Source organism: Leopardus geoffroyi, chromosome C2 (assembly GCF_018350155.1).
Source record: "Leopardus geoffroyi isolate Oge1 chromosome C2, O.geoffroyi_Oge1_pat1.0, whole genome shotgun sequence".
Lineage (NCBI taxonomy): Eukaryota > Metazoa > Chordata > Mammalia > Carnivora > Felidae > Leopardus > Leopardus geoffroyi.
In genome coordinates this window covers 109,451,796-109,469,272 of record NC_059333.1, presented here as the reverse complement: position 1 = coordinate 109,469,272, position 17,477 = coordinate 109,451,796, and the positions used below count along the sequence as shown (strand labels likewise).

Here is a 17,477-nt window from a genome sequence, read left to right as displayed (position 1 = left end):
AGATTGGGTTTTATTTTAATGACCAAAAAAACCATATTTCCTCATATATATAAAGAATTACTCTAACCCCCCACACTATATATTAGTTACAAAGGTAAAGAGATAACTAGACAATGAAAAACACCTGGAAGAAACCCCCTTATTCAAGTAATGTGATCAATCACTGAATAAAGTGACATCATACAGATCCTGATGTGATGTACTGAGAAGGACACAACATTGCCCAGGGAGTACTCCTGACAAATACATTTATGTTTATTCCATTCATGAAGAAGCAATCAGGACATTAAATTCAAATTGAAGGACATTCTAAAAATAACTGACTTGGGCATTTTGTAAAATGTCGATATCATGAAAACAAAACAAGAAAGCCGAAGGACTGCTGTAGAATTTAAAAGGACCAGAGAGGGGCACCTGGGTGTCTCAGTCAGTTAAGCCTCCAACTTCGGCTCAGGTTATGATCTCACGGTCCGTGAGTTCGAGCCCCGCGTTGGGCTCTGTGCTGACAGCTCAGAGCCTGGAGCCTGCTTCAGATTCTGTGATTCCCTCTCTCTCTGATCCCCACCCACCCCTTCATGCTCTGCCTCTCTCTGTCTCTCAAAAATAAACAAACATTTTAAAATGTTGTTGTTGTTTAAAAAAAAAAAAAAGGGCCAGAGAGAAATGACAATTAAAAGCAATGTGTGATCCTTGATTGGATCCTGAATACATAAAGAAAAAAAAAGGACATAAGGACAATTTGGGGAGAACTGGAGAAAACTGAATGTTGATTTTATATTAGATAATATTATTGCATGAATGTTAAAAGTCATGCCTTTATTATGGCTACACAGGAGAACGTTCTTATTTTTAGGAGATAAATGCTGAAGATGGTATGTATTTAGGAGTCAAAGGTCATAATGCCAACAATTTATTCTCAAATGACTGCAAAGAAATGCAAATGTGTGTATTTGCACTTGTGTGTATATGTGTGTGTGTATATATATATATATACACACACATAAAATACACTTATGCACACATATACAAATACATTTACACATGAAAGAGAGAGAAAGGAAATGTAACAAATTTTGTAATTTTATAAGTGAATCTAGGTGCTGGAGATGTGGCATTAATTTTACTATTCCAACTTTACTGAGGTTTAAAAATTTTCAAAATAAAAAGTTTGAGAGAAAAAGTAAGAAGTGAGTCCTCATTTTTGCAGACTGAAGAAGAGAAAGAAGGAAAGGAGAGGTAAGGATACATATTCTAACACTGCCCGATTACTCCTGCTGCTTAGAGGACAGAATGGCCACAGGGAGACCAGTCAGCTGGGAGGTTACCACAGCAGAACTGACAAGAGACAATGGTGGTGTGGATTAGGCTGGAGGCAACGGAGATGGAACAAATGGTCCCATATGAAGCTCCTACTTTCTGAGAAGTAGGACACGGTGCCATCTGTTGAAGATGAGAAGGAAGTGATGAGAACACAGGTTCGAGGAGGGAGAAGGCTGGAAATGGCCACCGTGGAGAATGGGAATGAAGGTTGACAAGGTGAGGTGGATGGCCGCAGGGTATCACGGGTCAGCTGAGATTTGCAACAAAGAGCTTATGGTGGAACCCAACAGCAGAGCTGTGTGGTGTCCCCAGTCAACATTCAAGATCCAGGCAAAGAGCCTGGGGTGATAGACCTTCTCTGAGAAGAAGGACATGAGCATGCCTCCAAAATAGAAGGTACACTGCATTCCAGAAGGAACCATGTGTGCTTTGCCAAGAAGTCAGTTGATATCTGATGAGCTGAGGTCAGTGCTCATTGTGAACACATACACATACACACATAGAGACAGTGAGAGAGACAGAGAATTCTGAAGATATTTCAGATTCAGTATAAACATAATAAAATAATCACGTAATTAACATGTTCATACATGTGGCTTACCTCGCCTCGGTCTCCAAACATGGAGTCTGGAGGTTTGGGGAGTTGCTGTCCACTGATCACTTTCAGGATGAGCTGCTTTTTGGGGTTGGCAGGAAGTGGATCACCAGAGAAAGGGTTGAAAGTACCTAAGCCAAATAAAGCAGAGGTTAAAATCTGAGGCTGGTAACATGGGAAAACACACACACACACACACACACACACACACACACACACACACACAGTTTAAGCATGTAGAACAAAGAAACGGCAAATGCTGAATTACTACGGTGTTTTTTAGAGAAAAGAAATGATCACGTAACTATCAGTGTGGCTTTTGACCGAAGGCAATGCCAGCTGGCATTTCTATAGCTGTGGTTTTTGCTAGAATCCATGCTCCCAAAGGCAAAAGAATGGGCCAATTTGAAACATCTGTGATGCAATTATCAATCATGGCATGAGGGAAGAGAAGCATGTTATTGGAATGCCAATAGTGTAGAGAAGAAGAGCAGTTATGTCAGATGTGAATAATCCCCTAACTTAAACTATCATAGGTATAGACAGTGAATATAACAAATGGAAAGAAGACCTGAAACTGAGTAAATAGAAGAGTAAGAAAACATGCAAAGCATAAAATCCAGAAGGCACATCTGTCAACGCTTTTTTACCTGAATTGTTAAAAAGCCAATTTGGAAATTTTTAAAAGAATTTTAATGAGCAGAGCCAAAAAGAAGTGTTTCTTGATCTAACGCTACATTATCTTTTCTTTTTTATTAGTGCTAACAAAGACTAACAGGGCTTGATACAATTGTTTCAGGTGGTATTTTAATTTTGCTAGCAGATTTCAGACTCACACTCACGGAGTTTCTGAAAGACAGGGCTCAGACCTTAGAAGGCAGCACAATTTTGTAAGTGATGCCCAGGGAGTATCACGCTGGGACACTGGGTTTCAGATAATGATCCATGGCTATCCATGTCCCCCTTAACATAAAAAACCTCACAAGAGAACATTCTAAACACCATGCTACCCAAACATTAAACAGTTGTGACAATTTGCATGCCAATACCTTAACCTATCTATTTTTTAAAAAATCATGTTGCAGGGGCACCTGGGTGGCTCAGTCGGTTAAGTGGATGCCTTCGGCTCAGGTGATGATCTCATGGTTCACAGATTCGAGCCCCACATCAGGCTTTCTTTGTCAGTGCAGACCCTGCTTCCGATCCTGTTTCCCTCTCTCTCTCTCTCTGCCCCTCCCCACATGCTCTCTCTCTCTCAAAAGTAAATCAGTATCAAATTTTTTTTAGAAGAATCATGTTGGAGAACACTGATGTATCACATTTTGCAGAGAGTTCCTTCAATAAGGTTACCTGCATTCAGAGAGACAACCATGAAATGAACACACACCTTTGCACATTTGCTGGGGTTTGAGGACATAGCCACAATTGCCATTTGTCTTGAATTTGGCTCGATTTAACTGCATCATTCGCCCTTCAGACTGGTAGTTCAGTGCCACTGTGTAAGTTCAAAGTTTGAGAGAATTAGGCAAGACAGCAGCATAGAGTCAGGACATACGGAGAACCGCTTCTTCCCAAGGCATACGCACCTAGCTGGCAGCCTGCGTTCCAGTACGGCAGAGGGTTGAAGTTACTGGAATCAATGCGGTAGGCAGAGGGGTAAATCCTCGTGAGCTGCTTTTGGTTATAAATCATGAACTGCTCCGATTTCTGCTGAACCACCTGATGTGCTCTTGTTTCGCTAAATGATAACACATTCCCTGTGGTTCCTGGCAGTTTTTAATAAAGGAAAAAGAAAAGTGAGAGCCCCTGCCAAGAAAACACCAGTCACCAAGGACTTTTACCTATGTCAGATTATACCCATAATAAAATGCAGAGCAAAAGAGTGAATTCAACCAGAGTAGCAGTAGCTTCTAATTAAGAAAGATCCATAAAGCCCCATTCTTTAGCCATTTTGAGGACTCTTTAGCCATTTTGAGGCCAAATCAGAGGTGCACGTCTGGCTGGCATAACTGCATGTTTCTGAGTCCCCTGTTCTCCCAGGAATTCAAAACATGTCACTAATTCATGTCTATCTGGCTAGTATGATGAGGGCTGGCACAAAAATTGCTTTTTAGGGGCATGAGTCCAACAGAGTATCTTTGCCAAAGATATAGACAGTCATGGATAAATAAAACTATGAAACTTATTCCTGACCACAGGGAGACATTCATTGAAGGCATTCATCTACAAAACATTCATGTGAAACACATATTAACGGATAGCACTCAGGGTCCAAGAAAATAAAAGACCAATTCCAAAAAAGAAAAAAAAGGGTTTTAATGTTAACTTAGATAGAATTATGAGTAGGAGTAATAGTGGAGGAAGATTTGTAAAGAGCATTATAAAAAAATAAAATCTCAGAAACAAGAACCATCATCCACCCTCCATACATACAATGAGAAATATAAAGGGAGGAAAAAGAACAGGAAGCCTATATTAACGTTTCCTGACTATCATCAGGAGGTGTCAATCCAGGGCCAAGGTGGCTGCCAATTTGAGGGTCATGATGGAGGTAACCTCCCACCAAGCATTCAATTTCCTACCCTTTCCTCCCAATCCCATGTCTATAATGCCCCTACTACTCCTACCCCTTCACCAAACATCCACACCCTACCTCCAAAATGACCAGCCATATGTGTTCTGAAAGAAGCCAGCCTAAATAAAGAACCAAACTTGCCCAGAGCCTCATTCCCATTTCAGTGTTTACTCTGACAAGCTAAATATGTTGGAACCCAGACTGAGGGACACAGCTCATATAGCCAAGGAGCTGAACTACAGAGTCTTCCTGGGCCAGCTGGGCCAGAACCATACCCACACTGCATGTTCATTGGAGCACACAGTTTCCCAGGGTCCCTGTTGTCCTCAGGATTGTATACCCTTAGATATTAAATGCTGGCCAAATGACTGCCAATTACACTCTAGAGATGGAACTTGGGATGATCATGTATACAACATAGAGGCAAAGAAATAAGAGCATTGCAGTTTTTAATTAGATGATTTCCCTCATATAGACTCTTTCCTTATCACTTATATTTTATTGACATACTTATTAACAAAGTTTACCTATGTCAAGCATACTAAAAATAATCTTCTGCAGATTTTGATGAGCAATGCTTTAAACAAGACAGGAAGAAATACGCTCTTTTTGACAGGCCACATTCAGATGCAGAAACGCTATAATCAGTACCACTGTTTTCTATGTCTCTCCACATAAATATGTACACATTATCATTAAGATGACCTTACTAATTAGGCACATACAAATTAGCATATGAATAGATTTGAGTTGCTTTGCATTGGGATAAGACATGCATTCATTATTTAATGCTCATTTTGTGGCCACACACACACACAACAAAAACTCCTAACTTCAAGAGCTAAAGAGTACTCAATATTATTTTACATTAAGCCAAGAGAATTATGATTACTTAAAGTATTTATTAGAAATTATATTCCTCTAGGGGCACCTGGGTGGCTCAGTCGATTAAGTGTCCAATTCTTGGTTTCGTCTCAGGTCATGATCTCATCGTTTGTGAGTTCGAGCCCTGCATCGGGCACTGTGTTGACAATGCGGAGCCTGCTTGGGATTCTCTCTCTGTCCCTCTCTCTTGGCCCCTCCCTTGGTCTCTCTCTTTCTCTCTCTCAAAAATAAATAAATAAAAACTTTTTAAAAATTAAAAAAAGAAATTATATTCCTCTAAACCAAATACACCTGTAGCACCATTAAACCACTGAGTTTATTTTCTAGCTATGGGTGGTTATTATAAGGATGCGTTGTTCACTTGCTAAGAAAACCACAGTTTCTCATGTTCCCTCATGTGAAATTACTTTTTTTTTTTAATTGTCACCATTTGAAGAAGGAATCAACACAAAAGGTAAGAAAATCTGTACACAGAAAATGATACACTTGTGGAATGGGAAAAACAAAAAAGACAGATCTGAGGGAAGAATCCTGGAGGTTTGTAATGGACAGAAGACTCACCAAAATGTCATTTTCCCTTCACTAAGACTTGTTGGGAAAATGAGAGATTTTTAATTTACATTTCATTCCACTAAAATTAAAATTAGATTGAAAAGCCACATGACTGTACTTCATTTCTATAAGCATATTCAGTAACTGAACAAAACAGAAATGAGAAGGGAAGAGGGTAAAGGAAAGAAGAGCAGAAAAGTCCAGGGTAAGAACACCTGTGACTAGGATTTCTCAACTCAACACAAGGCAAATAATAGGTGAAAAACAGTGAAAAGTCCGTCCTTCTGAAATCCCTGCTCTTTCTACTAAAACTTCAATTTGTGCATGAAATTATTTTCATCAAAGTTGGGTTGCCTGGGTGGCTCAGTCAGTTAAGTGTCTGACTCTTGATTTCTACTCAGGTCATGATCTCACAGTTCATGAGTTCAAAGCCCCACATCAGGTTCTGCACTCTGGGATTCTCTCTCTCTCTCTCTCTCTTTCTCTCTGCCCCTTCCCCACTCTATCTGGGGTGCTCTCGCTCTCTCACTCTCTCAACGATAAACATTTAAAAATAAATAAATAAATAATTTTCATCAAAGTAAAAACTTCCAATGAGAAAATATGGGGCTTTTTGAGGCGCTAGTTTAGACAATTAATTTCTTCTTTCTTCCTGTCATTCACACTAGGAACGTCCATCTGTTACCTGGCCACCAAACTAGGTCAGGTCTCCATAGTTCACGCCTTGGGCAAGACCTTGCTGTAATGCATTTGTCTTTGCAGAATAATGAAGTCCTCCTCGGCCCTGAAGGAAATTTCTCTAGCTCCAGCCAATCAGGCAACCACAGTAATCAATATACTCCTCCTGGTGAACTAAGCATTATAGTGGCAGTCAGTTTCCTGACACTTACGTTGGATTCTACACAGTTCCAGAAACGTGTGCTGATGATTAACAAACAGTTGACAAAGAAAGGTCAAGAATTTATCCTACAAGAAAAACTCAGTCCTTACCATCATCCACAATGTCTTGGGCTGCCACGGAGTTTGTATACACCACCAAGTCAGAGAGCTCTCGGCAGAGCTTCATGGTTTTCCTTCGGCGACCCAACCTGTGAAACACACACCCAGGACTAAATGTCATTGTAGAGCTGGAAGACGTTCAGGCTTCTGGTTACTCAACCTTCCCTACCAGCTCCTAATGGAGCCAGGATTAGGACCCAAGTTTGATTCCTAGTTCAGCTCTCTTTCCATCACCACACCCTAACTCATGTGGTTTTATTCAATGCTCATCTGAGAATCACAGGGTCCTCTTATGTATTTGTGAGTTCTGTCGTGAAGGGCTTGATTGCCATTGTTACCCAGCTAGTGAGGAACACCAGAGTTCACTGGACATCTCCTCCACTTTGGCAGGAGAACCTGGACTTCTATTTGAGAACATTCACAGCAGAGGTCTCCTGGAAGGTGATCCCATCACTCTTATATCCTTTACTGTAGATATGTATTCAATTTTCTGTACCCTAAGGGTAGGAACCACAGACATCCTCTCTGCCCTCACTAGTTACTCTCTTATGTATGAACATTCCGTCAAAGTGAAGCTAAATATAAAATTTAATTGAGCATTAAATGTCATCCATTCCTACATGCTCTTAATTTCATTTCATTTCAGTCTTTCAATAAAGACACAGGGGTGCGTGTGTGCATTTATCTATGATAAAATTTACATTCCTCTGTGACTCTACTGTATACACAAACTGCCAGAAAATCATCTTACTCATCTGAAATTCTATTGGCAATAATAAAAAAAAGTAGCTAATATTTTTGAGTGCTTAGTTCATTGGAATAGGGATTATTGGGCTAAGTAGTTTACTTCCTTTAATCTTTACAATGAGCCTAAGAAATAGATACATATGAGAAGCCTAATTTGCCCCATGTTAATGTCAAAGGAGCAAGAGTTTCAAGTCTGGCTGATCTCAGATGCCTGGCTCTTAACATGTGCTCATGACCCATCTTCTCCTTTAGTCACCTAGGAGAGCTCCCTGTACTAGCTCATGTGGCCCCTCTCTCTTCTCTATAGCTACTGCTTGGGAAGAGTGTCAGGCACAGTGTAAGTCCCTTACATGTCTTATTATCTCATACCCAGTTGATCTTCACATGTCCTGCTGCACTGAGCACTTGACCATGTGACTTGATTCTCTAGATACATACAACGAAGCCAAGCTGATGGGGGGTGGAGAGGCTGTAGGAGTCTGAGCAAAAAACGTGGACATTCTTACCTGTACAGCTGGCCAGTTTCCTTGCCAGAATTCTGCTGTGTGTCTTCCTCATCATCAGTACTATAAGACTTAGACCGTGATTTTGTGGTTTTCTGCCGGAAAAATCACAGTAAACTTAACAACAAACTCACTGCATCAGGTACATCTACAACGTATGGAGAATGGACTCGGCATTATAATATATACAAAAAGGACAATTACCTGGAAGAAAACAAATTAACCAAATATTGCAGCTTGCCTTACTATCAATAACAAACATGCCTGTCATAATCATATTAGAATATTAAGGCAAAACTGAGAGTTTCATGCTTTAAGACTGACTTCTAAGCCACATAAGCTGTAGATTTTAGAAAGACTTTCTTAGTCATGCATTGAAGGTCTCCATGAATGGAAGGGTCAGAGTTGTCACATCTATTTAAATGACTGTAAGGGGACAAAATATTCTCTTATTTAGGAAACTTACTACTCCTGCTGACTCAAAAAAGGCAAATTTGATTAAAAAAAGACAGTAGTAATTTTTTTTCACAAATAACTTTTTCCTGCTTTTGATCAGCATGCATTCAAATAAACTGCCTAAATCAAACTGCACTTTTGAGATTGTGGTCCATTTCAATTTCTAGCAAAAAGATGAAAATTATTACCCACAGGATTTAGGCTGAAAGGCTGTAGGACTAAAGGCTGTCAGAAAAAAAGCCTTTTTGGAATGATGCAGTTTCATCCCAACACATTAGCGATAACCCCAATATTTATCAATACGTAACAGAAAAACAAAAGATGGGGAGGACCCTCTAATTGCAGAAAACCTTGCCACCAAAACTACGCCTTCCACAAACAAAAGTAAGACCTTTAGATGAGTTCCCTGGATATCTGAGGACTGCAGCTTAGGAAGGAAAAGGGAGCCCACCCCCGCGTTACCATGGGGCCATATCACTCTCCAGATTTTCTCTTACTCAACAAATAAAACCCCAAGCTGGCACAAACACACTCAGGTCTATTGCACTGATAACAAGGCGCCAATTTAATCTGGATTCTTCTCAGGTGTTACTGAGGTTTTGAGAACCTCAGGGAGCACAGTGTGGGAAGCCTAGCATCTGATGATTTCATGTTCCAGCTTGGTCTATCACCAAGCTGGCTAACCTCTCCAGCTTCCTATTGTGTTTTTTAAAAGGACAGAACAGTAACAACAATTTTAAAGGATTATTGTGATGATTGAATGAGATAGGTGGAAAGTCACCGTGTCAGCTACATGTTAGCTTTCAATATAAATAATAAAATCCTGTTTATTAAGATAAGCTATATGTAGTCTTATGAACATTCATTCATATGATTTGAGATATAATAAATTTTAATTCTATAGCAGCTAAAATATTCCATGAAAGATTTACTTTGGAAAATGATTTTAATTCAAATGAGTAGTTGTAATCAGAAATGAAATTTTCTCCAATTCTACAGATCGCCAGTAACTTGAGGTATTATAATAATAGATCTGTCTTTTTAAAGTTCATTTTTAAAAAAATTTTCTAACAATTATTTATTTTTTGAGAAACGGAGACAGAGTGTGAACAGGGGAGGGACAGAGAGAGAGAGGGAGTCATAGAATCCGAAACAGGTTCCAGGCTCTGAGCTGTCAGCACAGAGCCTGACACAGGGCTCAAACCCACGAACTGCGAGATCACGACCTGAGCCGAAGTCGGATGCTTAACGGACTGAGACACCCAGGCGCCCCAAAGTTCATTTTTAAATATAAAATGTAAAATGTAGAAATAAGTAATGAATCACCAATGGCCTAGTATTTGGAAAAATGAGGATATGTTTTCTTTCTACATAAATGTGACATCTTATTAAAGTTAACGTACTACATAATCAGTTTTTGACCTTACTCCTTTACTCAATGTTTTGCATGCTGAGCTCTTCAGAGTGATCATCTTTCAATGGCTGTATAATTATTCGTTCTGTGAATGAATCATGGACTGAATAAGTCTTTATGGATGAACATTTTGGTTGTTTTTGATTTTTTATTATAATGACTACCTTGTCCAACCTTTTAATAAATTATCCTATTGATGGAGCAGGAAACTCCAGATACAACACTACTTAAAGTACAGGAAATAGCCTTACAGAAACCTCATGCATAAAGTTTACCATTCAATAATTGATTTCTTGTATAACACATTTTACCTTTTTATTGAAGTATAGTACACATTTAGAAAAATACGTCTTAAGTACACAGCATGATGACTTTCCACAAAGTGCTATCATCCAAATGAGGATTAGCTGTCCAAAAGCCTTCTGCCTCTCTCGTTCAGTCATTACCTTCTCCCTAAAGGTAACTACTATCCTGACTTTGACCTCATTGATCTTTTTTGCCTGTTTTTAAACTTCATATAAATGGTATCAAACTGTATGTACTACATTGGATCTGGCTTCTTTTGTTCAATGTCATGTTTATAAAGATTTTATTGCAAAAAGTTGTAATTGTGTCATTTTCATTGCTGAAAAATATTCCCTTATGTGAATATATCACAATTTTTATACATTCTGTTGTTGACAAACATTTGAACTGTTTCCTGTTTATTCTATTACAAATAATGTAACTATAAATATTAGGTATATGTCATGAGGCTGAAACACAACAATGGAACTGATAAGACATGGTGCACAATACAGCGTTAGTAGATACTGTGAAACAGTGTGAGGTATTTGCACAAATGCACACTCCCATTGGCAGTGTATAAAGTTCAAGTTGCTCAGCATCTCCACTAACCCTTAGTGCTGTCAATCATTTTATGTCTGCTATTGTGATGGATATGTAGGAAATCTCATCACCATTTTAATTTGCATTTCCCAGAGGATTGATAAGGGTGACCACCTTTTCCATATCAGCCATTTGGAAATCTTCTTTTGTGAAAGCCCACTCAAGTCTTTTGCCCACTTAAAAAACAAAACAAAACAAAATAAAACAAAACTATGGGATCTTTTTATTGATTTATAAGAATTCTTTATATATTCAAGATACAAGCCCTTTGTTGGATATATATATTGAAAATACTCTTACCAGTATGCTCTTCGCTTTTTGATACTTTTAATGAACAGAAGCTCTTAAATTTTAAAGTGGCTTATTAATCTTTTTCTTTTCTGGAGTCCTATTTAAGAAATCTTCAGTTATTCCAAAGTCGCGATGATACTGTCTTGTTACTCTCTAGTTTCTTGAAATTAACTGAATCATGCACATTTGTCACTCTTAATTCATACCTTATGTTTTCCAAAGTTGGTCATAAGGGATCGTCCATGTGATTTCTTTCCATTTTCCTTCACGTCTGGATGCTGAGTAAATAAAACATAATATGACTATTTCTCTTCCTCCCTCTTTTTTTTCCTTAGTTCTGGTGGAATGGCGGGGGAACCCTCTCTGCCTTAGGGAGAGCAAACAGGTCTTGTTCATTTGTTGCTGTTCCACACCTTCACTACTGCAAGGGTTGTGGGATCTGCCTCAAGAGAGGGAGACACTGGCATGGAGAGGTCTGGGCACCAACCAGGAGACAGTAACTGCCAACAACTTCCCCAAACTGGTGTCGAAGGCCTCTCAGTAACACCCAGCTGTGCAGGTCCCTCCAGAGCCTGTTCGCAAGGCTCTCTACAGCACAAGGTATATTCTTTTGAAATTCCCTGAGTGGGGATAAATCATCTTCAGTTAAAAGGTAGATTTAATTTTGAAAAATGGCCAAATCGTTAAGAGCTAAATTCTGCTGAATGAGAAAAAATAATAATCACACTGATTGAATACTGCTATTTGGGATTTTAAAACACTAAAAATAAATAAAATCCAAGCACATCTATTAGATAATAAGATTGGTTTTGTTTGTTTAAGTAAACCACAGCAGAGCTTATCTGTTCACTGAAATTAATTCCCTCTGTGGTGAGCATTTGGAAGAGGTATTGTAGCCTCATGTGGGTTAATTTTCCAGGCTAGAGATCTCCTTGCTCAAGCCTCATTAGGGGAAAGAAAGGACACCCTGGGAAAAGGGTTTAGACTCTTTTTCAATCGTCATCCCTAAAAATATGTATTAGCTGGTTCACAGCTAATGACATGATATAAGGACAGATAGGCAGGCCCCATCCTCCTAGGGCTCTGGCTAAACAGAGAAGACACAGAGATAACCACATAAATGGAGTAAATGTGGGTGAGCAAAACTACGTAAAATCAAAAGGCCAGGGAGGCACTGACATATATCCATAGAGACTAGTCATAGATGTAATTTGGGGTGGGGAGGAGAAAAGATTAAGACTTGGTTGGGGAAAGAGACAGTTCAGAAAATGCTAGAGCGGTGGGATAGGGGGATTACAGGGTAATTTCATTTGACTGGTTAATGTATACTGACTGCCTTTCAAGATCTATTGAAGCTGATCATTAAATGTTCAAAAACCCTGGAGTTAAGAAGGTAGCCAGAGAAGGTCATTAAAAGCAACACCTCTTTCCAAGTTAGGAGACCCAGTTCTGACACTAAGTAGATAAATGTCCTCTGGCAAGCCCTTTCTCTTGACCTCAGTTTTCTTACCTGTGAAATGGGAAAAGAATGGATCAACTAGTCTCAGAGCTCCTCTCTGCTTCTAATAGCCCATCTACTGGTCATGGGACCATGTCATTTATTGTCCAAAACAGAACTCTTTTAAGAGTGAAATGAGGCACTTTTAACAATTACGCTGGGACAACAGGTATGAAGCAGGGCTGTCCCATACGAGTTGAGGTATATGGTCACCCTATTTGGTAGGCACCTATCTCCAAGGATTATGCTAAGTGCATTCCATATACTCTTATTTAGTATATACAACCACCCTCAGAGATAAGTACGGTTAAAATCCCATTTTACAAATAAGAAGTACAGTGAAGTTGGATAATATGCCCAAAATTACAAAGCTAGTAGCTGATAAAACAGGGGTTCTGTGTAGCTCTAAATCTTCTCTCTGGCTTGTCCCCACCAACTTCTCCCATTGCACACCACCTCTTTACATAGAAGGGTTATACACACAAATATCTATCTCCAACTTGACCTCCCCCTGAGCATCAGTACCACATTTCTTAATGAATCCATGGATCAGACATTGTGCTAGGAACTTGGCATGTATATGAAGACGACAGCAAGGAAAACAGATGCAGACTCTGTCCTCACTGGGCTTGCAATCTAATGATGGAGACAAGCGAACAACACTGTGTGATAAGTAATAAGACTTATGATGGGGGAAAGTGCAGGGCACGGCAAGATGGCAGGGAAAGGCCATCTACCCAGACTTGAGGATCAAGGAGGACTTCCATGGGGACAGGAAGCAAAAGCTGAAGCTGGAAGAGGGCAGACATTTTCTTTTTTATTAAAAGTCTTTTTTTTAAGTTTATTTATTTATATGGAGAGAGAAGAAGAGTGAGAGTGTGGTTGGGGCAGAGAAAGAGAGAGAGAGAGAGAGAGAGAATCCCAAACAGTCTCTGCACTATCAGCATAGAACCTAAACAGGTGGCTAGAACTCATGAACCATGAGATCATGACCTCATAATGGAATCAAGAGCCAACCAGGTGCCCCAAGAGGTAGACATTTTCTAAGTGAGATGAGGAGGAAGAAGTGTGTGGTGGCCAAGGGAAAAGCAAACACAAAGGCCAAGTGCTAAGAACGTGGTACTTTCTAGGAGACAAAGGAAGTAGGATGTGTGTGTACTTGCACATATGTGCACAGATGGACAAGTCAGAGCTGGGGCTAGAGCATGGAGAAAGGATCTTATGGGCTACATCCTGGAGTGTGAACATTATCTTCCAAACTTGCAAACTTCCAAACTTATCTGTGAATGATTTAAAACATGAGGATGGCATTCTCAGATACACATTTCTGAAATATCACTATGGTAGTGGCATACATGAGAGATTGCAGTGGGTGGGATGGCAAAAGAGTGGGAAAAGTCCATTTAGGGAGAAACTACGGCCATCCAGATAGTTGCCACTGGTATGTAGAGAAGGGAGTAGATTTCAAGGACTCCAAAGAAGGGCAGGCATCTTTCTTGGTCTACTAAATTCTTCCAGGCTGAAGGAGGAGCACTTCATTCTTATTTTACTGAAGTAAAAACAAAATAAGCTCTTCCGGGCTAAGACAGCACAGGAGAACACGGTGGTGCACTGCTGAATGACAGCCCAGCAAGAAGGAAGCCGGGGTGACATGCTGCCCTGAACCACACAGCATATCCTCAGCCTTGGATCTCAACATGCACGTGTATTCAACACAGAGGTACTTCCCTCAACAGTAACTTGTCTTTGCTTGTCTACTGAACCAAAACCATGTTTTAAAAATGAACAGCAGTGTTAAAAACCTCAACACTTTGCAGCCCACTTTATTGAAGGCACAGGCTCCACTTTCTCAGTCTACTGCATCCTTGTAGTCACCCCGATTTAATGGAAAGTAAAGAATAAGCAAGAGGGGAATGAGTTTTGCTCCACCACATCTTGGAACTTTGAGATCTCTTACTATCTTACCTGATAGGAAAGTTACCATTGGAATTTCTTTTATGAATAGCAAAAGAAAGATGGGTTTAATATGTTTTATCCAAAATCTCTAAGACCTGCTGTGAATTGTCCAATTGGAATGATCTAGGATGGAACAAAAAGTTTTCCAAAAGCATCAGGGGGAGCGATTAGCCCAGATTAGCTAATGAGAATTCAGTAAGAACAAGAAGCAGAATCAAACTGAGCTAACCAAATAAGCTACCCAATTTTATAGACATTTGTGTGGCTAAAACTAAGTGGCAGGAAGGAGAGGGTGAGGGGGAGAAGCTTATTGCTATTTATAGAAGTTTCTAAGAAAATTCAAAATTGCATGATCAATGGTAATGGCAGTAATGCTGTAATTTACATTTTGGTTGCCTCCCCACTATTCCATTCTGCCCCTCTAACATGCAGCTGCAGAGGGGCTGACTTTGGCACCACTTCCCGGAGTAAGTTGTCTTATGGCATTAACAAGACAAGGCCTTGGCAAGTTATTGTTCCAGGAAGGAACAATAGGTTAGGGGTGGGCACATGAGCTAAGCTGCCCAACTAGAGCTCAGCACAAACTCTAGACAGTAACCACGACACTAGGTTGTCACTTAGATTCAAGGGTGGTCACCCCATATGGTCCTCCCACTACCTGAGGATTCCTGAGTCCTGAGAGACAGGAGGTCCAAGCGGGGAAGTCTGTTACTGGCTAAGCCAGTGAGTTCATGGATCTCTAGGCCAGAATAAGTGCCCTGAATGCCCTGCAAGGATAATAGCAATAAACCCACCCTCCTTCTTCCCTGCCCATTTCTGATATTTCTACTAGAAGGTAGAGTTAAAATCTCAGCCAGAGCCCAAATCATTCATTCATTCAACAACTTAATATGAAAGTCGCACTAAGGCCCAGGCACTATAATAAGCCAGAAAAATCATGGTTATTAGGACTGACATAGTTCTTGTTTTCATGGAATCTATAATCTAGTTGAGAGGACAGATATTAAACAAATAATTACAAAGGTGTAAAAAAAAAAAAAAAACAACCTTCATAAAAGAGAAGATATAATGGGAAGCTACCCTGGACAATATAAGGGGGATAACTAACCTAATCCCAGGTCAAGGCAGGACTCATTTAGGGCATCACACTGAAGCTGGAATTTAAAAGACTAAGAAGAAGTTAGTAAGAGCAGATGGAGGAATGGAGTGTTCTGGGTAGAGGGAACAGAATGTGAGAAAGACCATGGCATACAGACAGTTGTGTTTAGTGGGACAATGGTGGGAAGCAGTGTGATAGGGAAAATGAGAAAACTTGAGAGGTAGACAAGGATGAAATGACACCTTGAAAGCCTGGTTAAAGAGTCTGTAATTCATCCAAATCCTAATGGGAAACCACTGAAGAATTCTGAATAGTAGAGTGACATGATCAGATTTACCTTTTTAAAACATCATGCTAATTTCAGAGTGGAGATTAGACTGAAGGAGGGCAAGAAAGGTCTAGGTGACAGTTGACATTGGCCTAGAACAGGACCCAGCCATGGACAAGGGAAGTAGACAGACGGAAGACACACTCAAGGAGGTGCAATCAATGCAGCACAGCGGATGACTGGCTGGAGAGGTGGGAGGGTGATGCACGTGGTGGGCTCGAGCTCCTCCCACACCTGAGCAGGCAGGGCAAGATGGGTCCAGGGCCACTGCACTTTGTCCTGAGGATCCCAGTGAAGCAGTATTTGAGTTATTTCCACCCCTGCCCATCCACTTTTAACAATTTCTCCCATCATTTTGCAATAGGAGATTTTCATTTCTCAAGTAAGATGAGGATAGAAATGCAAGAAACTGGAGAAGCATTTCACAAATGACAAATGATTAGAAACAGAGTATGAGGTCCATTCTTTTTCCTGTTGAAGGACAAGTCCAAGGGAGAATTGTATACCTGTTTCAGATGTGCATTTAAGCCTTCGTGTGTGGCCTTCAGTAGTGCCCTCACTGTGAAACTATCAGGATCTTCTTTGTCTCGAATCTGAGATTCTTTTAACAATGACTCCAGTTTTTTCCTTATGAAAGATTCCACCTGATGCTCAGTGGTCCCATTATTCTGCAAAGAATTAAGCAATGTAAATTATTTCCCTGAAGAAACACAGAATCAGTTAGAACACACCCTTCATTCAAGCCACCACTGCTTTTATAATTTGATTATCTTTCAATTACCAGCAAGAAGTTAAGCACGTTATATGATTTTGGTCCTTCCCTCCCCACCACACACACTGATCCACCAAAATAATGATTACTATGATTGTATTCAACCCTCAAGAACCTTACAAGGTCTTATTTTATTTTCAGAGATACAGAATCTGATGTTTAGAGAAATTAAATTGCTCAAGGTTACAAAGCTAGCAAGTAGCTGAGGCAGAATTCAAACTTAGGTTTCCTAAATGCTTCCCACCATGCTACACTGCATCCTCGTGCGTGCTCTCTCTCTTTCCTTTTCTTTCTTTTTCTTTCCTTCCTCCCTTCATTGTCCCCCCTCCCTCCCTTCCCCTTTTTCTCCCAGAAAGTTAGGGGAGGGGAGGGGAGAGAGAGAGACAGAGACAGAGAGAATCTCAAGCAGGGTCCACACTCAACGTGGAGCCCAATGTGGGGCTCAATCTCACGACCCTGGGATCATGATGACCTGAGCCAAAATCAAGAATCAGACACTAAACCACTGAGCCACCCAGGCACCGCTACATTGCACTTTTTTTTTTTTTAATGTTTATTTTTGAGAGAGAGAGAGCAGGCATGAGCGAGGGAGGGTCAGA

General features: G+C 40.1%; 1 protein-coding gene across 10 annotated transcripts in view; it reads right to left on the bottom strand.

Annotated features, from left to right (window-relative positions):
* Window positions 1-17,477, bottom strand: part of PLCH1 (phospholipase C eta 1) — a 221,024-nt gene that overhangs the window by 13,347 nt on the left and 190,200 nt on the right. For 7 of the 10 annotated variants that reach the window (XM_045503189.1, XM_045503187.1, XM_045503191.1 and 4 more), the window contains 7 exons: window positions 16,613-16,774; window positions 11,432-11,503; window positions 8,180-8,271; window positions 6,918-7,036; window positions 3,502-3,681; window positions 3,303-3,410; window positions 1,922-2,046 (listed from right to left, as the gene is read on the bottom strand). In XM_045503189.1, coding sequence (XP_045359145.1) covers window positions 1,922-2,046; window positions 3,303-3,410; window positions 3,502-3,681; window positions 6,918-7,036; window positions 8,180-8,271; window positions 11,432-11,503; window positions 16,613-16,774 — 858 coding nt within the window. The remainder of the gene's footprint in view (window positions 1-1,921; window positions 2,047-3,302; window positions 3,411-3,501; window positions 3,682-6,917; window positions 7,037-8,179; window positions 8,272-11,431; window positions 11,504-16,612; window positions 16,775-17,477) is intronic. The other 3 variants (XM_045503192.1, XM_045503195.1, XM_045503196.1) reach the window with 1 other exon arrangement.